This window comes from Podarcis bocagei (assembly GCF_964188305.1).
Source record: "Podarcis bocagei genome assembly, chromosome: 3".
NCBI lineage: Eukaryota > Metazoa > Chordata > Lepidosauria > Squamata > Lacertidae > Podarcis > Podarcis bocagei.
The window spans coordinates 63,749,679-63,771,766 of record NC_138127.1 but is presented as its reverse complement, the minus strand read 5'-3'; the positions used below and the strand labels follow the sequence as shown (position 1 = coordinate 63,771,766).

The 22,088-nt window shown below is 42.6% G+C and overlaps 1 protein-coding gene across 1 annotated transcript in view; it reads left to right on the top strand.

Annotated features, from left to right (window-relative positions):
- Nucleotides 1-6,101: 6,101 nt before the first annotated feature.
- The window catches only part of HEATR1 (HEAT repeat containing 1), a 38,308-nt gene continuing 22,321 nt past the window's right edge, over nt 6,102-22,088 (top strand). Inside the window, exons 1-17 of the mRNA XM_081186850.1 lie at nt 6,102-6,265; nt 7,908-8,058; nt 9,262-9,478; nt 9,805-9,946; nt 11,138-11,239; nt 11,859-11,999; nt 12,616-12,827; nt 13,259-13,392; nt 13,817-13,925; nt 14,320-14,430; nt 15,294-15,411; nt 15,721-15,828; nt 17,278-17,373; nt 17,971-18,065; nt 18,767-18,978; nt 20,317-20,438; nt 21,321-21,518. Coding sequence (XP_081042976.1) covers nt 7,917-8,058; nt 9,262-9,478; nt 9,805-9,946; nt 11,138-11,239; nt 11,859-11,999; nt 12,616-12,827; nt 13,259-13,392; nt 13,817-13,925; nt 14,320-14,430; nt 15,294-15,411; nt 15,721-15,828; nt 17,278-17,373; nt 17,971-18,065; nt 18,767-18,978; nt 20,317-20,438; nt 21,321-21,518 — 2,259 coding nt within the window. The 5' untranslated portion in view covers nt 6,102-6,265; nt 7,908-7,916. The remainder of the gene's footprint in view (nt 6,266-7,907; nt 8,059-9,261; nt 9,479-9,804; nt 9,947-11,137; nt 11,240-11,858; nt 12,000-12,615; nt 12,828-13,258; nt 13,393-13,816; nt 13,926-14,319; nt 14,431-15,293; nt 15,412-15,720; nt 15,829-17,277; nt 17,374-17,970; nt 18,066-18,766; nt 18,979-20,316; nt 20,439-21,320; nt 21,519-22,088) is intronic.

Below are 22,088 nucleotides of genomic sequence, written 5' to 3'. Positions count from 1 at the left end.
TGTTGCGGAGAATGCTGGAATGTCACTCATGGACACATGATACAACCACTTAATGTGGGCAGAATGATGTGGGCTCATCTCCTTGTCTTCTGTGCACTGCAGTATCCTGCCTTCCATTACACCTTCATTCTGGTGAAATCCTCACCTAGGAATCTGCTCTCTCATTTATCACTTTTTCCTATTATCCAGCGCCCGCCATTCCCTTCATCTAGAATTTCTTCACTGAACACAGAAAATGTGTCACCTCTGTCTCTTAAATTTACAAGCCATGCATTTTCACAGTAAATTACATTTAAAATGATCAGGCGGCAGCCTTGTTCTATTCAGAAAAAGATGCACAATAATATAGATGTGTTGTTAGGAAGAGTGTTGATGTGCTGTGTTGTTGGCGTCACAGCATGCAAAATGATTTATGGGGTAATCCCAAGGTTAAAACAAGTGGGAGGCACAGTGTGAATTACCCTCTAAATCATCGCAGCAATACAAGCCAACATCTGTGCCTGGGGATTCAATGCTTCTCATTCTTCCTGTGAAAGATGGCAGATAAGTTTAATTTGTATTTTAATAATGCCTCCTTCCTTGCAGTACTGTGCAAACATAGGATCCAATCCTTCCCTAGGTGGGTTGAGTGAATGTGATGGCAGAATCTGTTCAGTTTCTGTTTCAGTTTCTGTTAATTGGTTCTCGTGGGAAACTTGCAGATTCTAGCTTCACCAATTAACTCAAGCTGGTGTCAATTTACTCTTGGCAGAAAGCCCAGGTCTGCTTGACCTAGAAACTACTCACTCTGATTGGTTAACGACCAGCACTCAACTCTGTTATCTAGGGATTGCTAGCACAGTGTGGTGTGAGGTGTGTTAGGAGTTAGAAGTGCTGTGTATGATTTTGAGAGAGAGAAAGAGAGGATTTATTTTGCTTTTATTTGTATGCAGAAACTCTGCTGGTTTTATTTTTCCTTTTAATAAATCCTGTAAATAGTTATTCTGAGTCTAGCTGACTAGTCATTACTGCCGCAACTAGCTTCCTCGCTGTGCAGGAAAACTCCGCTACGTTTGGGCTAAAGCCAATAGGGCTATGCCTGACACTTCAAAGTTCCATGAGGTTATGGGCATTGTGCTGCCAGCCTGAGTTGCGGTGGTGTCAGCATCAACGGCGTTGGTTCCAGTAGTTCCAGAGGTTGTTGTTCCTGGCTGGTTCCTGACCGTGGTGAGCTGGTGACGCAGCGGACAGAAGGACAACAGCTGCAGCGTGTGAGTGCTGGGTGCTGTGGTTCCTGTTTTCTCTCTCGGTGGTCGTGAGTAGCTGGTTCCGGGTTCCAGGGACATCGCTCTCAAGATGGCCTCACAACCAGTTCAGATGGCTTTTGAGCGTCTGAATGACTCCAATTACTTGCTGTGGTCGGAACGCATGCAGGCAGTGCTGCAGAGGGATCGTCTCTGGCAAGTGGTGAGTAAGTTTCCTGTGAAGCCTGATGATGAAGACCTTGATAAAGACCAAAGAGCAAGGGCCACAATTGTCTTGGGGCTGGAAGATTCCCAGTTGCCGTATGTGAGGGGAATCAAGACAGCTAGAGGTGTGTGGCAAGCACTTAAAGAACTCCATGTGCGTGAGACAGCGGTTTCCAAGCTGTTCATTCGCAAGGCATTGTACAAGGCAATGTTACAGCCTGGGGTTACAATGCAGGAACACCTACACAGTTTACAGTTAAAGTTTGCTGCGCTACAGGAAAGAGACTGTGCATTAGACCAGCAGGAGAAGGTGGCTATTATTTTGAGTTCTCTCCCGGAAAGCTGGGATAATTTAGTTTTGTCTCTAGAAGGCATACAGGAGCGTGATTTATCAGTCAGTTACGTTACTGGGCGTTTGATTGAAGAATGGCAGAAGAGGCAAGAAAGGTTGTTGGCTGCAGAGGCTTCTACAGGTGGGCGGTTTGGAAGGAGTTCTCATGCCGTGCCAGAGGTGAAGCAAAAGCAGCGTACCGGTGAGGAGTCAGCGTTTGCTGTTAGGCGTTGTTTCCGATGTGGGTCTTCAGCGCATCTAAAACGACAATGTCCGGAGTTGGTCAAGTCTCAGTTGCCGGTGCAGGAGCAGAGACGAGATCAGCAGCAGCGTAAAAAGAAATTCTTCAAACGAAAACAGTCGGCTCAGCTGGTGACCGGCGAGGTCAAGATTGCTGATGAGAAACAAGCGGTCTGGGTGGTCGATTCGGGAGCATCTCGCCACATCGTAAATTCAGATGAATTGTTTGTTTCCAAGAACTCAGCACAGCGCAGCCAGGTGGCTCTAGCAGACGGAAGTACTTCCGAAGTGATTTCGGGGGGTGCAGTTTTTGTTCCTTGTCTTCGTGAATGCCTGCAAAATGTACTTTGTGTGCCGTCATTAAGGAGCAATCTGATGTCTGTAGATTGTTTGCTAAAAGCTGGGTTTAAAGTGCATTTTGAAGGAGACAGTTGCATCATTAAGAAGGCTGGTGAGATTTTAGGCACTGCTAAGTCAGAGGGAGGCTTGTTTTGGCTTAAAGCAGGATCTCAAGTTGCAGCAGTAGTCAGTAAATCTCAGCCTGCAGTGAATAACAAAGCTATACATGACAACTGTGTGCACTTATTGCATAGGAAAATGGGGCATGCCTGCTGGAAAAGTGTACTAAAAATGTCTGAATTGGCTGATGGGGGTAATTTAAAGAGTTGTAACAAGTACCTTGATTGTAATGTGTGTAAAAAGGTTAAAACCCACAGAGTCTCTTACCCCAGAAGTGACAGAGTTAGTGAGTCACCGCTACAGCTGGTTCACATGGACGTAATTGGTCCATTTGCTGTAAGCAGGGGTGGAGCGCGCTTTTCACTAACAATTGTGGATGACGCCACGCGTTATTCTTGGGTTTTTCCCATGAAAAATAAGGGTGACGTGTTCACTAAGTTTAAAGGCTGGGTGGCATCTGTGGAAAGATTTCTGTCTGTTAAACTCAAAAGGATTCAGACGGACAGAGGTGGCGAATTTATGTCAAATGCCTTTAGAGATTGGTTACAAAAGCGTGGCATTGGGCATAGGAAAACGAACGTTTTTTCCCCAGAGGAGAATGGCGTTGCAGAGCGAAAAAACAGATCTTTACAAGATATGATGTTTGCCATGCTTGATGATGCTGATTTGCCCATGTCTTATTGGGGGGAGAGCATGCTCACCGCGTGTTATCTCCAAAATAGGCTCTTTCATCAAACAATAGGTACAACCCCGTACTTTAAATTGTTTCAGAAAAAACCTAAAATTGACCATTTGCATGTGTTTGGATCAAAAGCCTGGGTATTAATTCCGAAGCAAATGAGAAAGAAGGGAGATCCTAAGACCAAACAGTTAGTGTTTGTGGGTTACCAGGAGCTGGGAAAAGGTTTCCGCTTTGCTGAAGGGACAAATGGCATTGTGATCTCCAGGAATGCCAGTTTTTGTGAACATAGTGGCTGGGAGAGACTACATGCCAATACTGAGGTTTGGTTTGAACCTTCCCAGGAGCTTCATGACTCTGAAGGTAGACACAGAGAGTCAGAGTCTGAGGGGGAGGAAAGTTCAGATAAGAGCTCTCAAGAAAGTGGAGTTAGCCAGAGACCAGTTGCTAAGCAACAAAAGAGAGGTCGTAGTTCTGAGGAGGAAAGTGGGTCAGAAGAAAAATTTTCTCCCAGAAGATCTAAAAGAAAAAACAAAGGAGTGCCTCCGGTGCGTTTTTCTCCAGATACTGCAAATGTGTTTAGTGTAATTGCAGAACCCAAGAGTTTTCAGGAGGTGTTAAAGTTACCAAAAAAGGAGGCAGAGCTCTGGAAACAGGCAATGGAGGAAGAGATGTCCTCTCTGAATGAGCACAAGGTTTTTACACCAGTAGCAGCGCCTGAGGGGGCAAAGATTGTAGGCTGCAGGTGGGTGTACAAAAGACTTAGGCCCGGTTAGGACATATCTAGGGTTGGAAGTGTGCTGGGCCCAAGATGGCAGCTGCCTAATTAGTCAGCAGAACAAAGTTAAACAACTACTGACTACATACAGGATGCAGGATTGCAAAGGGGCAGCGGTGCCTATGGATCCAGGTTTCATAAAAACACTTCATATAGATGAGAGTCCTGAATTTGAACACCCTGATGTATATCACTCTGTAATTGGAAGTTTATTGTATCTAGCACAGTGGTCCAGACCTGATATTAGTTATGCAGTAGGCATATTAAGTAGATTGGTCTCAAAACCCACACTAAATGCCTGGAAAGGGGTAAAACAAGTTCTGAGATATCTCAAGCAGACAATTGGCTATATGTTACAATTAAATTCTTCAGAGGATGAAATGTTGAGTTGCTACTGTGATAGTGACTGGGGAAATTTGCCAGATAGAAAATCTGTCACAGGACTAGTCATAATGGTCGGTGGAGCTTTAATCAGCTGGCGGTCACGCAAGCAAGACGTTGTAAGTGTGTCATCAACGGAATCAGAGTACGCCGCATTGAGTGAATTGTGCAACGAGGTGATTTATTTCAAGCATTTGATGGCAGATTTAAATGTAAATTGTGGAGAACCAGTACAAGTTTACATTGATAATCAAGCTTGTATAACCTTGAGTAAAACAGAGGGTTTCAAATCACGTTCAAAACATATCTCTGTAAAATACCAAAATGTACGTTGCTGTGTACAAGACAATGTAATCACCTGTACTTATGTGTCAAGTGAAGAAAATGTAGCAGATGTGTTAACTAAACCATTGGCAAAGGTAAAGAACAAGCGAATGTGCAAGGGTTTAGGTTTGCTGGAAAAATGATCTTCTACATAGGTGTATTTGGTGTTAATTGTTCAGCAGAATCTGTGAGGGGGTGTTCAGTTTCTGTTTCAGTTTCTGTTAATTGGTTCTCGTGGGAAACTTGCAGATTCTAGCTTCACCAATTAACTCAAGCTGGTGTCAATTTACTCTTGGCAGAAAGCCCAGGTCTGCTTGACCTAGAAACTACTCACTCTGATTGGTTAACGACCAGCACTCAACTCTGTTATCTAGGGATTGCTAGCACAGTGTGGTGTGAGGTGTGTTAGGAGTTAGAAGTGCTGTGTATGATTTTGAGAGAGAGAAAGAGAGGATTTATTTTGCTTTTATTTGTATGCAGAAACTCTGCTGGTTTTATTTTTCCTTTTAATAAATCCTGTAAATAGTTATTCTGAGTCTAGCTGACTAGTCATTACTGCCGCAACTAGCTTCCTCGCTGTGCAGGAAAACTCTGCTACGTTTGGGCTAAAGCCAATAGGGCTATGCCTGACACTTCAAAGTTCCATGAGAATCTCCATAAGGTGTAAAGAGCCCTCTTTCCTTCTCTCCCCCAGTTCAAGCATGCATGAGTTCACATGGGGAATGGGAGACATCTGATTCCCATATCCATCCCCCCTTATTCCACTTGGTTAGGGAGCACATGCCGAGTGCGAGAGATTGGATGTGGATGCGAGAAGTGTGCATAGGACTGCCATTTTCTATAATTGCCTAATGAAGTGACCTGCATGTGTGCTCATGGCAGGGAGGAGAGCAAGTAGCTGTTATGGGGATCTCTCTCTGTGAGTGGAGAAAACCAAATTGCGCAGTTTTCCCGTTCCTTTGAGTTTAATCTGGCAATCCTATGGGTTTTTACTAAACTATGTCCTACAGTTCAGTGGAGCTTATTCCCTCGTTCAGAGATGGCTAGTCCCTTGTTCCGGGGCCTAATCCGGCCCCTCAAGTAGTTTTTTCACCCTTCCTCAAAAAAATCCTACCCTTTTTTGGCAGCAAAAAGAATAAAAATGACAGTAGGCAAAGCACGGTGGTGGGCTAAGCCCAGCAACTCTGATAGGTTTTACCGACTGAAGCAAATGAGATGTTTCAAACACACACACATACAAAAAAAGTTCCTCTGCCAAATGAAAACGGTATACCAATGTTGTCTTTCAGATTTCACGTTAACTATGGATAATAAATAAATAAGCAAGCGGAGTCCCCAAACAAAGCTGAATTTATTGCGCATCCCCTTGATTAATTCCTCCCTTCTCAGTAGCGTCAGTCGGCCACGTGGCGGCCGGACGCCTCGCGGGGGCAGCAGAGAGCAAAGACCGGGTGGGAGGAAGGGAAAGACGCCGGCTCCGTTACCCTTGCCATTACCCTCTAACGACGGAAGCGGAAGCACGCTTCCCCCGCTCTCGCTTCCGGGTCATAGGTGAAACACCTGGTGGACCTTCCCACGTGGAGGGAAAAGAAAAAGAAGCACCGTGGGAACCGGCAGCATCCCAGGTTAGTCCTTTCCGCTCGAGATCTTGCCTTCTCTCAGCGCGAAGCTCTGTCGGAACAGGCAGCGACTTCAGATACCGTGAAGAGTTGAGCTCCTTTCTTCCCGGGTCTCCCATTGCCTTTCGAAGCTCAGCTGCTCGTGCAGCACTGCAACATTTGATCAGTCGCTGAAGAGCTACGACTGAGTCTTGATTCATTATATTAATTGCAGGCCCACTTTCATTATTGACTATGGAATATTTGTCATTCATTTGCATTTTGCTGTGCTCTTAGTATCTGCCATTTTTCACGGCCAGTTTTTTCTTTGCAGTCCATCTTTCTCAAGCCCCAACTCTGGCTTCATAGCATAGGAAGAAGGGGTTGGGGAGAAGGTTGCAATGCATATGGACAGAGAGTGTGTCCTTTTAGTGGTTATAGGTCATGTAAGGGGCATGGGTGGCGCTGTGGTCTAAGTCACTGAGCTTCTTGGGCTTGCTGATCAGAAGGTCGGTGCTTCAAATCACCACGATGGGGTGAGCTCCTGTTGCTCTGTCCCAGCTCCTGCCAAGCTAGCAGTTCAAAAGCACGCCAGTGCAAGTAGATAAATAGGTACTGCTGCGGTGGGAAGATAAATGGTGTCTCTGTGCGCTCTGGTTTCAGCTCCCTCAGCCTGAAAGCGAGATGAGCGCTGCAACCCCAGAGTCGCCTTTGATTGGACTTAACCGTCCAGGGGTCCTTTACCTTATAGGTCATGTACAGAGCGTAGCCGATGGTTGTAGGTCCGGAAAGGTGTGAACACCGCAGACTGTGGTGGAAGGTATAGCCTGGTCCTATGCTTGTTTAACTTGAATTAAGAGCTGAAGGTGGTGTTCAATAGGGCTTGATTCCTTGTAAGTGCGGGATGGGGAGGTTCACAAACATATTCGTGCATGACTACCCATCAAGTGATGTTTCCTCACTCAGGAAGGAAGCTAGACTTGTAAGCTGTCCCCATTTTAAAGTATTGTACAGTAATTATGTTCCTCTATCGCATTTCCCCGTGATGACAATCTCGTGTGTGTATAACCGATGAACATGTATGTATGAGTTCATACTTAGTGGCAATTTGCATGGCAATAAGGATAGAGAATCTCTTGTTGGGAGGCCTCGTGCCAACAGCTGTAGCCAGCATGGCTGATGATCAGGGATGATGGACGCTGTAGTCCAATAAACATCAGAAGGGCCACAATTTCCATGTACCTGGTTTAGCTAACCTTGACCATTATCTCAGTAATATTTGCAATAATGCTGCAAGGTAAGTTGGAAGTGCCTTTATTACAAATATGGAAACAGGGTGAGGTGACGGAAATGGAGAGTTAGTGTCTTGCTGAAATCACCCAGTGAGTTAATGACTGAGCCAAGGTTTGAATATTTTGACAACTTCAATTCATGACAGGTGTTCTTAACTCCTATGCTGCTTCACTGTTGTTGTTGTTGTTTAGCAGGCTCCTATGCCCTTCTGTAGCTAGCTATTCATGGTGGCTTTTAGCATCGGCCAAAATTGGTGCAACCTACTTATGATTTTGGTAGGAGGCAAATTGGTACAAAACTATAGATTCTTTTGATAGATTTTGGTTTATCTAATACTTCCTAGATCTGTTAAAACCTTTGACTTCCCTCCCCACAGGGTTAAAAAATGACATCCCTCGCTCACCAGCTGAAGCGCCTTGCGCTCCCTCAGAATGACCCCAGTCTCTTGTCTCGAAGTGAAGTAGCATCACTACTGTTTGACTGTAAGGAAGCTGCCAATATTGACAGGGATACATTTTTTGCAATAGGTAAGTGAGGGGCTTAAGAACACAGTCTTGTATGATGCCTGAGGGGTCAATAAATTTGGCTGGCCTATGCAACCAGCCAAAATTTGTGGTTACTGCTAACTGTCTTCACTTACGGAGAAAGAAGATATTGTCTCTCATGCTGGCTTAAGTTTTGGAGTTATCAGAAACAGGGGTCAAGCATCGTTTCTCCAAAATAGAGCATGAAATCAGAAATGCACCTTTCAGTTTGGACTCAGTGAAAGACCATATGTCTGCTTAGCACAGAATATGCTCACCACTGGTGAATGCATTTGTGGACTCTGAACAAGGTTAATTGCCTGAGAGAAATAAAACCTTTCAGTTGTGAGAAGAAAATAAACATTATTTCGATAGCTGTTTAATTCAGGTTGTATGTTTAATAACAAATTAGGGGCATTCTGTATTACACTCCTGTTATATCTGACACTCCTGCCAACCTAGCAGTTTGAAAGGACGTCAAAGTGCAAGTAGATAAATAGGTACCACTCTGGCGGGAAGGTAAACGGCGTTTCCATGCACTGCCCTGGTTTGCCAGAAGTGGCTTAGTCATGCTGGCCACATGACCCGGAAGCTGTACGCCGGCTCCCTTGGCCAGTAAAGTGAGATGAGCGCTGCAACCCCAGAGTTGTCTGCGACTGGACCTAATGGTCAGGGGTCCCTTTACCTTTATATCTGACACAATAGTGAAAGCCCATCCCCAGCACCACCCCTCATATAAGCAACAGCCTTAAGGTCCTTGCTAATTGTAGCCAGTATCATTACCCATTTTTGCACTGTGTAAGGAGAAACATACAAGAAACTTGTGTTGCATAAATCTTGTGAGAGATTGCAATTTAATTGGTTCTGGGATGATAAAAAGAACAATGCAATGTAGTAGAAACCAAGTTCACTTATAAAGAAGAATGTAAATATAATAAATACAATTGTGTTGCTTGTACCTTGAGCCTGTGCAGATATCAGTAAATTGCTCCATGGCTCTACACTGCATCTGCGTGGAGAAAGTAACACCCGGTTTATGATTCTGGCCAATGTGAATTAGCTGTATGTGTGCATTTGCTGGATCAAGCATTATTTGCCCCATGTGGCTTCATCGCCAGGGATCCTTTGCATAGAATGATTTGTCACTGACTGGACAGGTTCGTAAAACTGTGTGATGTACTGAAAGTATTCCAATATCTTTCCTAGGGTGCACTGGGCTAGATGAGCTGATGGGGATTGATCCTTGCTTTGAGATTTTTCAGCCGACACTTTTCAGTCAAAAGTCCAAAGGTTTGGAACGCAGTGTCCAAACAAAGGCAGTAAACCAGCAGCTGGATGAAAATATTTCATTGTTCCTGATTCACTTGTCTCCTTACTTCATGCTCAAACCAGCGCAGAAGTGCCTGGAGTGGCTGATTCACAGGTAATCCATTCATGCACCTCTAAACCTTGTTTATAGTAAACTGCCCACATCTTCAGGACAGTTACAACAAGCATTGTCCCAAGAGGGCAATATTCCAGGGCAATTCAGGGAACAGAGGTTATAGCATTAGTCGAGATGTGTAATCAACTTTCACTTTATATTGTGTGAGGCTGGAACTTGTGTTCTGCAATTTGCAAATCAGTCTCAAGCACTGCTCCATGCTAGACGAGCAATACTGTGATTGGTAGGAGGTATTGTGAAATAAATTTATTTGACACAGAAACTCCTATGTCTCATCATGTGGTTGTGTTATGTCTGTTTGTTAGGTTTCATATCCATCTGTACAACCAGGACAGTTTGATTGGCTGTGTATTGCCCTATCATGAGACGAAGTTGTTTGTGCGTGTTATCCAGCTTCTGAAAATTAGTGACCCAACTCAAAGGTGGCATTGGCTGTATCCGATTCAGGTGAAGTAGCAAAAGATAAATATATGTGGTTGTATTTCTACTACTGTTACAGTGGAACCTCTACTCATGACCACAATCCGTTCCGGAGACCCATCCTTATGGTGAAACGGGTCGCTGGGAGAGGCGCCATTGTGCACAGGTGGCAATTGCCCACTTCTTCACATGTGCAAATGGCGATCGCCACTTCTGCACAGGTGTGAATGGCGATCGCCGCTCCAGCACAAACCTGCTGATTACTTCCGGGTTTGCCGTGGTTGCAACTTGGAACGTCTGCGAGTGGAGGCGTTTGTAAGTAGAGGTTCTACTGTATTATCCCTGGTTGTCTGCAGCATAACCTCATCAGTGGTTTTGACACTTGGAACTTCATGGGGAGCTCATACCTTTGTTTATCTGTCTTCTTTGCATGTTGGTTGTGGGCCTGCTCAGAGTCGACTTACTAAATTGAATGGCTTGCTTTTTTGGCCCCATACTTACAGTTCCCTTTTGACTATGTTCATTTTTCTCTGTATGCCACGGACTGGGAAGCTGTGGCCTGCAGATATTATTGGACTCAAAATCCAATCAAGCCTAGCCAGCATGGGCAATGGACGAAATATGACATCTGATGTCCCAGCCATCGTGTTTGGTGGTCTGGGATTATGGGAGTTGTAGTCCAACAACACCCCTAGTGCCACAGATTACCTATTTCTGCTGTATACTTTCACTGCTTTTTAAGTTTTGCTTTTTCCATATTGTTGACTATACCTTTCAAGACATTAAACAGAATAAACCAGGATTTTTATTATGCCTGTTCAGTCTTCCACTGATTTACTTATAATCACAACAAACTTTTGTGGTAGTTTAGAATGAAAGTGATTGGTCCAGCAACGCTGCTGGGAGTTCCCAGATGCATAGCCACCCAGAGTGCTGGGGCAGTCCAGTGAAATGAGTGGCATATAAATAATAAAATTATTATTATAGGTTTAGCCACATGGCTGCACACATATAACTAGTGGCATGTTTGCAAATACCATGGGCATCAGTGGTACATAGATTCATGTAACTAGATACAGGATTATTCTCTATGATGTAGAGTGCCTTGAATTTATGATAATGGGAACTACTTACTGTTTTCTGAATTTTCTGTCTGAATTTTAATTAACAATTTTTTGTCTTTCTCTTCTGATCCTTTCTTTTTTGCCTCAATTGCAGAAACCAGGAGTCCCTCTTGCAAGGGGAACTTTGATCACACACTGCTACAAAGACCTGGGTTTCATGGATTTCATATGCAGTCTAGTGACAAAATCTTTAAAGGTTGGTGTGCTGTTCCGGGGCAGTGTCAATTTGATGTTCTCCACATTTGTTTAAATACCACTTCAGTGAAACACTGAAAGGAAAGAGAAATTGTTTAGAAATGTTAAATAGCAGTTATTGTGTTGCAGCCCACTAATGCTGGGCAGACCTGAACAATGGCTGCGTTTACCAAATATCACACTATAAAATTATTGGATCCATTTAGTTGATCCTTCATGATTTATTTATTTTTCTTCTAATGAAAGATATTTCCCTGGCAAATGCATTCTTTTAAGTAGGAGTTTGGCATTCCTCAATGGGAAATAACTATTATCTTGTTAGGAATTGGGATTTCCTGGGGTCCATTTGCATGCTTAACAACTGGTGATCTGGTACATGTGCTTGAGGGTGGTGAGCTTCTCCCTGTTTGGAAGGAATCCCAGGGGTCATCTAGTCCACCCCGGCAATCCTGGAATGTCGGCTAAAACATGTGTGACTTGTATAGGATCTCTGTCTGGCAAGTACGTGAGCTAGCCCAACCTTTCTTAATACAGTATGGAAAGCAAATGATGCCATACAAGTGTTGTTTTTGCCTTTGTTTTATCATTATCCTAAATACACTTCTCACTTCTCTCTCTAGGCCTTTTCACTATATCCAGGGAACTTATCACAATTGAGAGTCCTGTTTACTTTTTATGCCTCTACAATTGTGTCTGCTCTTGGGGCTGCAGCAAGTATAAAAGACTCTCTAGTTTCCAGGCTGCTTCCTTATATCCAAAAGGTACAGTTTTCCAGAAGTGATTAATTTTGCTCTTTCAATTTACAGTTTTGGTTTGTGGGCATGTATTTTGCAGTAGATAAACAGAGACTTCCTTGTTTTAACTAGCCGCATGTTGAATGTTGGCTTTGAAGGGAAAGCCTGTTGATGTTGTCATGGTTTCCAGATGCACCAGCATTAGATGAGAATGATACTTAATGATTTTCAGTCTCTCAAGTTCTCTCAGCTATTACTTTTTCCACCTGTATTTGAATTGTACAGTATTATATATTGGGGTGGGCGTGTTGTTACCACCTGAGAGCACAAGGCTGTTTATAATCCTCATCCCTGGTGTTTCCAGGTCACCAATGGGACCTGGAAGTGTTAAATCAGTGTTGTAGCCCCTGGTAGTGAGAAATTTTACTGTATTTATTGGCAATAGCCCAGTTCTGGGATTGCTTTTCAGAAGCAAGAGCTGCCTTGTTTGTGAAGTGGATATTATTTAATTTATGGGGTAAGGCATTAAAGTTTTTGTAGATGTGAGTCTTCCAAAATACTTTGTTAAATACTCCTCCCAAAGACCTGCCCTGTTTCTCTGTCAAATTGTCAAAAATATTTTGGATTGCTTTTCTCACCCTAGGGTTTGAAGTCGACCTTGGTGGATTACAGAGCAGCAACTTACATGATCATAAGCCAGTTGGCTGTGAAGATGACAATGGAAGTGTCTCTGGTTCGTTCCTTGGCATTGCTAATCAGCAAGACTTTGACCAAAACGCCCTCTCTTATCAAAGAGGGTTTAGGTTGCCTCATCATCCTGCTACAGAGTCAGAAGGAGGAAGGGCTTGGGAAAAAGTAAGTTGAGCTCTCTGTTTCCAGGAGGCCCCAACATACAAGATGCACTGATCAAGTAGTTAAGAGGAGTGGCTAGCATTGCCCAGCTGGTAAGCAAAGTTGTAAGAATTGGCAAGAGCAGGACAGTAAAGTGGGACTGCCTACCAGCAAGCGGCCAGGCTGCTTGCATGCTGTTGCATATTTCCCAGGATTTTGCAAAGAAGCGGCAACTGCAAGCTGATTGGAGCAATCCAGTTTAACTGCTTGGCCTGAGTGAATGCTTCCTACCGTGTGCAGAAGAACAAGAGCAGCTAATTTCCTGGCTCATCAAAGATAACCAGCTGCCCTGAGTCCACAGCTTAGTAACAAGTGACTGACAGATGAAACCTCTTCAAACTGTTCAGAGCGCACACATGTTTATGGTTGCTTTTGGTGTTTTCTCTTTTGTGCAGGCCGTTTACCTATCTGTGTAATGTTCCCAATGTGATTGCCATCCTTCATGAAATTTCAGCAGCTCACGATGTCAGTCCAATTTTGCATTACCTCTTGCCACACCTAGTTCAATCGGTTATTTATGGAAAAACAGGTATGTCAATGGATTCCTGGTGGTTGCTTTTGTGAATGAGATACAGGAGCTCAGGTGTTTGATTTCCCCTTAGAACGATAATTATTTTGGGGTCAGTCAGCCTCGCAGTGATGGCCAAACTTGGCCCTCCAGCTGTTTTGGGACTACAATTCCCATCACCCCTGACCACTGGTCCTGTTAGCTAGGGATGATGGGAGTTGTAGTCCCAAAAAAGTTGGAGAGCCAAGTTTGGCCATCATTGCGAAACAAGATATTTCTTACAGGGGCATGAAACCAACGTAGGACAGAAAATACTGCATTCTGCTGTACTGCATAATTTTATTTGTGCTCCAGTACAGTTTAAGCATAGGGAACTTTTCAATGTAAATGTTTTTCTTTCTAAAAAAAATAGTTACAATGTATTTATCCTATCTACCTTTTTCAGAAATGGAAGAGAAATCTGACTTGGTTGGTTATGAAACCTCCATAAAACATCTAGAAGCGATAGTTACAAGTATACCTTTAGAAAAAGATTTGGATCGTTTATTGGCCTGGTAAGCTAGCCTCTGTTGAGTGAGTTTATTTCTTGTCCTTGGTGATCTGGAGAGCATCAGGTTGATTTTGACTCATTTTCATCTTGCAGTGTGACTTTCTAGAATAGATTGCCTATTCTAGACACAAGCAGAGATCCATAACTTGGAAAATGAAAACATTCATATTTTAAGTTCCATTGCATTTATGTGAATAAAAATAATTGTATAATGCATTCAGGTTTGGCACTGAGAGAGAAAAGTCCTTTGCATGTAGGCTTGCTATTAAAACGAAGAAGCTCACAAGGGAAATAAAATCTAATTACTAGCTTTTGAAATGAATTGAGAACTGTCAAAATGTAAATGGCTTGTTATATTTCTGTAAGGTGATAATTTATTCATTTTCTTACCGCTTCAGTAAATTTCTGGAAGGGTATATTTCGTATGGTTTAGAGAGTGACTCTGATCCTGGCAAAATGGCTGAGATGAATAAGCAGCTGCTTCCTCTAATCAGGCTTTTTGAAAGAAAGTAAGTGGAGAGAGATGTGTTACCTGTTAAAATCAATATGTCTGTTGTCAGTATTCTGGGGTCATAGGGCAGTGAAGGTCAATGTGCTCCCCTCCAGATGTTCTTGGCCTTTACAACTCCCATCATCCCTAGCCAGTGGCCAACAGTCAGGAATGATTGGTCCAACATCTGGAGGGGGCACCAGACTGGTTGCTGCTGTCATGGGGCATGGAAAGTATACATGAGCCTTGAATTTGTAACCTAAATGTGTAGGTACTTTACATTTTATGCCCTTGTGCACTCTTTCAAATGTTAGGGAGAGGTTCATTGCCCCAAATCTCTCCTCAAGAGGAAGGTTTTAGCTACCCTGTGCATAAGGCTTCAAGGTGGATGCAAAACAATGCTCCTTTGGGAGAGGATTTAAAAGCCTGGGTGCAGCCACTGAGTACGTTCTAATGCTCTAAAAGTATTAGGGACTTAATAGCTCGATAACAGATTAGTTTCTGATTTACAGTAAGCATCTCTTCGGTGTTTTAGATGTATATAACTTATTGCCCTAAATTAAGTGTTTAATACAGGATAATATATGGTCTCCAATGCACTCATTCCATTAGCACAAGGATTTCACCCATACACGCATCTCACAGCATTCCCCAATTTGCTTTGGGTGACTGGGGGAACCCCTGGAGCAGAGGAGAGGGAGAGGAAGTTCTGTTGGCAGCCAAAAGTCCTTACGCTGAGGGATCAAGTTTGTTGAATACTGCTCGGTGTCTTTATAATACCTTGAAAATAATTTTTACCTTCCCTGAAACTCAGGAGAATAGACTGCCCTAAAATGCTCTCTGAAAAACATTTTCTTCTTCTTCTTCTTCTGCCTCTGGCAGATATTCTGCAACACTAGATTTGGTACTGGAGGAATATCTGAAAGATGTTAGAAATCAGAAGGAGCAGGATCTCTTCCACCAGTTTATTTCTCTTTCCATGAGTGGTGGTAAATACCAGGTAAGTCAAAGATCCTCGAGATTTCTTCTTTTTAAATGTGTTTCCATACCAGCATTATAATCAGTGTGTGTGGTAAAAAAAAATCCTTGTAAAATGAAAGATGACTGCATTGTTATGGCATCTTATCAGTATTGATGAAATCAAGGCATTTTCAGAATTATTATGAATAATATATACATTGCTAACACAGTAACCACTCAATCCTTTGTATGTCTACACAGAAGTAGATCCCATTGAGTTCAGTGGGCCTTACTTGTTGTTAAGTGGGTACACGATTGCAGTTCAAGTAATCTTCATTTGTATCTCTAGTTTCTAGAAGATTCCGATACGTCTCTGCTGCTTAGCCTGAATCATCCGCAGCCAGCGGTCAGAGTTCTGGCTGTTCAGCAATTGAAAGAAATCATTCAAGCATCAAAGGTTTGTTTGCCTTTTGGGTCGTCCCCCCCCCCTTTGTTGCACTTTTAAAAATTAGGATGTGAACTGATTTAGCAAGCAGTGTGCCGGTGGCAACAGAAAAATGTACCTTTACAGTAACCAAAGGTAAATTCCCAGTATTTATATCTCATTGACTCTTCAATTTATCTGTTAACATTAAGGGACAGTCAAATCTCTGTTTTCTTCATGTCAGTAAAAAGGTGAAACTGGCTTAATTGGATCCAGAGTGTCCATTTCACAAACAAAAGGGCTCTATTCCTTCACAGAAGGGACAATGATGCAAGGGGAGCTTGAGGAAATTTATAGAATCATAGAATTGTAGATGACCTGAAGGGTCATCTAGTCCAACCCCCTGCAATGCAGAAATCTCCATGACAGATGACCATCCAACCTCTGCTTAAAAACCTCCAGTTCTGTGGGAGGCAATTTTCACTGATCTCTTTCTCCTGAAGCCACCTGTGCCACCTGTCCTACTGCTCCATATGGTTCCCCAACCCCTGAAGCAAATCTTCATGGCACTGCATTAGGAAGGAGGGGTCATTGACATTCATTCTCCCATCCTACCTTCCTCTTCTGAGTGCAAGCCTGGATCCAACCCATCATTGTCAACAACTACTGGGATGGGTGATTAGAACATAAGAAGCTGCTTTATGCTGTGTCAGACTATTGGTCCATCCAGCTCAGTATTGTCTACGCTGACCAGAAACAGCCCTCCCAGGTTTCAGGCAGCATCTTCTGAAGACATACCTGGAGATTTCAGGGATTGAACCTGCATGTTTGCAACCCACACTGTGGGTTGCGATTCGGCGCTTATGCGCAAAGCGTGATTTAGTGCTTCTGCGCATGCGTGACCGCCGAAACCCCAAAGTATCCGGTTCCGGTACTTCCATGTTTCGGCGGTCTGTAACCTGAAAAAACACAACCTGAAGCAGCTGTAACCCAAGGTATGACTGTATAGCTCTTCCCCAATCAGACTTCTTCCTTCTTTTGTTATCGTTTTACAACATGCAAGCTACCTCCTAATTTAGCCTCTGAACATGAGCAGTCAACTGTTCTCTCACCACTCCTCCTGGGCCTAGTATTTTGGAGAGGGGCAGAGTTTCTATTATGATTTACTCTTTCCGATTATTGTGTGTTGAGCATGATGTACAGTCAACACTGCGAGGCTGATCATGGGAATGCAGAAAAGCCTTTGGCTAATTATAGTTTGTGATTATGTCATTAGACACAGTCTGTTGCCATATGAATTCTACAACTGTGATTCTATAGACCATCTGTCTTGCAGCTTACTGTCATAAGTAATGTGTAATTATCTAAATAATATTGTGTCTGCTTCTGAACTGGAATTGGCGTTTTACTGAAAGTATTAGTCCACGTCTTTTGAATGTAATTGAATTGTATGATGATTTCTCGCCCTTCCTCTCTTTTCAGGAAGGCTTTGACGACTCCTTTATAGAAGAAGCAATTTTAGCCCGCCTTAAGGATGATAATCTAGATGTGATTATGTCATCTCTTGGTACATTGGAGGTACGCCTTCATCTCTTCAAGGGCCCAGAAATTCTTGGTATTTATTATCATTTGTGATTGCCTGACTTACGATGGCATGCGTTTCTGGAAAAGCATTCCTTTTTTCGGTATCGGCCATGCATTAAGATAAATATCATACTAAAGTATGTTTGATAGTTCTCAGTTTCATCGCTTATTCTTAGGTTGCAGTCCTATCACAATGCATTTGAGAGAGAACGTAGGCAGTTCTTACGCTCAGGAGTTAAAGTGTTTAGTTAATTATTCCAGGTTGTGGGTGTAGATATCCTCTTAATATGTTATGGCTTTGTTCACTTAGTTCTAGTGGAGACCAATGTTCTGTCTTGCCACTAAATTAACATGAAAATTCAAGAGATTTCCTTTTCTCTCCCTTGAAAGAGAGGAGTTTAATAACAATATTCACAGAGCAATCTAGAAAATCCCTAGGTTTTTTCTTCAAAAGCAGTTTCCCGTGAATATAAAATGCACTTCTTGAAAAGTATTTTTAGTAAATCTGAAATTTTGCTTTAGACCGACACAATTGCGTCTAGTTTTTGTCCATGCATATGTGGGGGGTTTATACTGGTTCCTTTTTTCTAGACCTGGTTGCTTAATTCAAAGACTTTTGATGAACAAATTGGCTTCAGTCTGTTGTGTCTTTTTGAAAGAGCTGACCTCTCAAAGGATGAAAAATGGTAAGTGTTTATTTCTACAGCTCCCTTTTGGATTCTTTAAAGGCAACCTTTGCTAAGGGTCTCTTCATGCCTTCTCAGAATTTTAGTTATTTTACAAATTTCATTTCATTTCTTGTCTTGTCTGCGGATCAAGTTATACAATACATTTTGCTGATTTAGTGGCATATTGTTACTTCCTTATTCTGGAATCATTGTGTGTTGAAGGAATATGAATTCACTGGTTCCCATCCGACAGAGACTTCTTCTGGCATTTGCTGATTTCCCCCTTCCCCCTGCAGCATCTTCTTCAGAGGGAAACTCCAGAATAGTGTGGCAGGTGGCGCTGGGGAATTGACAAATATCTCCTCCTTCTTTCTTCCACTGGATTGGAGCCAAGGATTCAGTTACTCAAAAAGAGGCAGTGGCAGGTTTCCTAGCAATAAACAAAGGGTTAAATATATAGCATCTTCCATATCTTCAAGCATATAATACAAGAAACTGGGATTTGTGTTTTAGAGCATAACGTTTCTCCAAACAATACAAAACTTGTGTTAATAAGCTCTGCTAGCAGATGCTCTTCAGCAATGCAGTCATCAGCTTCCATCATATTAAATAACATGCCAATATGAAAATATTTTAGGAAGGGGAACTGTGTTGCAAAAGTTGATTTTGGAGATGTGGTCTAAAAATACCCATTGTTCTTCCTTCCATGTGTGTGCTAGGTGCAAGATCCTGGAGACTGCAATACACCTTTTAATCAAAGAAGAGATTCTTAAAGAGAATAAGGAGCTCTTAAACCAATTAGTTCTAAAGGCGCTGCCATTTATAGTCATAACCAGCAGTAATTCTAACTCTGCCAAATGGAAAGTGGCACGTTGTGTAGCAGATTCTGGTCTTTGCTCCCTACATCTTTTGCTGAAAGGCTGGCCAGAAGGTAAGCCCTTAAAAATAAAAAGATGGGTTCCTAAAATAAGTGACACAGGTTTTTTGGTAGCATTATTCACAGTGGTAGCATTATTCACAAGATAACAAACTTACATTTTTCTTTTAAAAATGCCCCAAAAATGTGGCTCCAAAAGAAGCAAGATGTTTTCATTTTAGTTACCGTAAATTTCGCTCCAAAACACGCACTTTTTTGCTCCGAGAAAGTAAGGGAAAATGCCTGTGCTTGTTAAGGAGCGAATGCACGGATCAGAGCCATGGCTGCCGTCAGTCAGGCAAAGCGGGAGCCACTTACACGCTCTACGAGGCTCTCACTTTGCTTTCTTTAAAGCGACCTGGAGCCAGGAAGGAGGGAGGGAAGGAGAGCCATAGCAGCAAAGCCGGCAGCAGCCGCTTACACGGGAGGAGGGAAAGGTCTGTGCGCTCTCTAAACAGAGAAATGAGGCTCCTAGTGCCCCTACCGCTTTTTTGTGCTCTATTCTATTGCTGCTGGTGGCTGCTTATCATTCAGGCTGCAAGGAGGAGCACTTTTACACAGCTAATGGCGAATCCCCTGCAACCCAAGTCCTCCTCACTTGCTCAAATCTATTCCGCCTCAAAACAAGGAGCGGAAGGAAAAGGCTGCAAACTGTTAAATGGAAAAAAAACCCAGGCACAGGGCAAAGTATAAGTATACCTTTAAAGCAACAGTGCTCTTTCCCTCCCTCCTCCCCGCGGAAAAGCTCCTTGTCCCTTGAGTTCTTTTCCTTCCCTCCCCACTTAAAACGTGGTTACAAAGCACGGATCCACATGGATCCTCAGGATTTTTGCATTGGGCTACCCCAAACTCACTGTCAGATCACATGTCTGTGGCCACAGCATGAACCATAAAAATCATACATCCACTGTTTCATTTAGAATATTTTTTCCTCGTTTTCCTCCTCTAAAAACTACATGCGTGTTATAGAGCGAAAAATACGGTATTTTTTTATTGTTCAGAAACATTTTATCGGTAAAAACTTAGGTTATAGTCAAACAAAATTTACAATAGCATTTTCTGCATTCAGGGAATATAAAATTTTATTTTTAAAGTGTGCATGATACAAAGAATAAAGGCTTTGGCAATGTGGAATAACTTCCTACAGTAAGAAAAAGGCAGGGGTAAATGTACAGTTGATATGACTTTAGAAAAACATCAATGACATTGCATTTTTGAACATGAAGTGAAGAAGACTATGCAAAAGGCAAAGGTTTTGCAGAATTTAGGCAGTCTGCCATTGTCTTTAACCATATTGTTTTTTGATGTTGTGTCTGATATATTAATGCTATTTTTTGCTTTTTGGTGAAATAGCTTTCAAAAAGGTGGTTAAAGATTCTAAGTTAGGAGACGTGATAGCTGCATCTAATGCAAAACTGATCAGCCTCTTGTCAGAGAACCTAAATTCAGAGGATTCTTCCTTCACTTTACAAATGGTATGTGTGTAATTGACGATATTCTTTTAAATAAAAAGCTGTTATTTAAGTTGTATGACCAGTAGATATAAAAGATGCTTGATTACAGGCATTATCACAATGAAGCAACTCATAGATCGGGAAGATGCAAACTGTAGTTTTGAAACCCAGATTAAATGATGGACACAGAATGCTTACTTTGCACAATTTGCACTGCCTCACATTGAAGGAAATATGCAGAGCGAGCATATACAAAGCTCCCTTGAGCAAAATTATTGTCCCTGATATGGTCTGTTCTGACCAGCAGCAACATCCCATGGTCCCTCGGGCCATTTATTTATTTTAAAAAATTATACCACCTCCTATTTTAAAAGCTCTAAGCAGTTTCTACAAAAACGAAAGCAACAAAAATCCAACAACGTTCAGTAACATTTCCTTAAGAAAGCAAAATGCCAGTTGTATCTCACAAATAAAATGCAGCAGTGTACAAAGACATGTTAAAAATTAAGAGTTACATTCCAGGGAAACTTTGTAAACAGATACCTTTTTAAGAGAGCTTATCACTGTTTGCCTCATGAATTACCCTAGAGAGCATGTTCCGGAGATTGGTTACTAATGATATGAGTGATGGCCACCAACTTGGAGGACTTTAAAAGAGAATTAGACAAATTGATGGAGGGGAAAGGATACTAGCCATCGTGGCTGTGCTCTGCGCCCGTAGTCAGAGACAGTAACACTTCTGAGCACCAGTAGCTGAGAACCTCAGGAGAGGAGAGTGTTTAGGTCCTGCTTGCCACAGGCATCTGTGAGAACAGGATCCTGGGACACTGGCCTGATCCAGCAGGCTATTCTTTATGCTCTTAAAACACCTTCCATATACCTGTGTTTTCATTCCCTTTCAAGGTGGAAGGTCTCATCCGTATTGCTGAGGAGTCTCATTCAGGGCTACAGAAGATAACCGCTCACATTATCAGCTCTGTTCTTGTCCAGTCCTGCTGCAGTCGTTCGCAAGCAGAAGAGCGTCGTTTGCCACTGGCTTTGAAGGTCTTCTATCTTTTGAGGAGAAAAGTACAAAAATTTGAAGATACTTACCATGCGGAGGTGAGGACTCCTGAGTTTGTAAGCTTGACTGAAAGAAACTGAGAATTAGGCAGGAAACAGAAGGGATGTTAGTTCTGTGGTAGATACTTCTAAAATCTGTTGTATAGTAGTAGGCAGCTTCATTAAGACTTACCTGTATCACTTCAGCTTGCAATCAGAAGTGTTTTTGCTTTCTTTCCAGTACAGCTCTAAACTTGCACTGGTGTACGGTTACGATGCTTGAAACTAATCTAAAACAAGCAGGTTTTGGCAAGGTGCTCCTTGGGCAGTGAGACGGAAGACCTGTGCCTAGCAGAAAGGGGAAGGGGAAATTGTAGGCTAGAGGAGCATACCGAGGTCCTTTCCTGAAAGTCAGATGTTGCATGTTCAGGGAAAGAAGCACACAGTGGAATTGGAACCAGGCTGCCAGACAGGAATAGAAATGGATAAAGCAAATGGAAGGCATTGGTGAGCTTCACATGCTTTACATAAAGCCAGGTAAGGCAGTGGCCAGTCATAGTGGGAATGGGTGGAGCAAAGCATAGCTCAAGTGAAGCTATTAGCACCCCAGGAAGCCTATGTTTTTTTTCG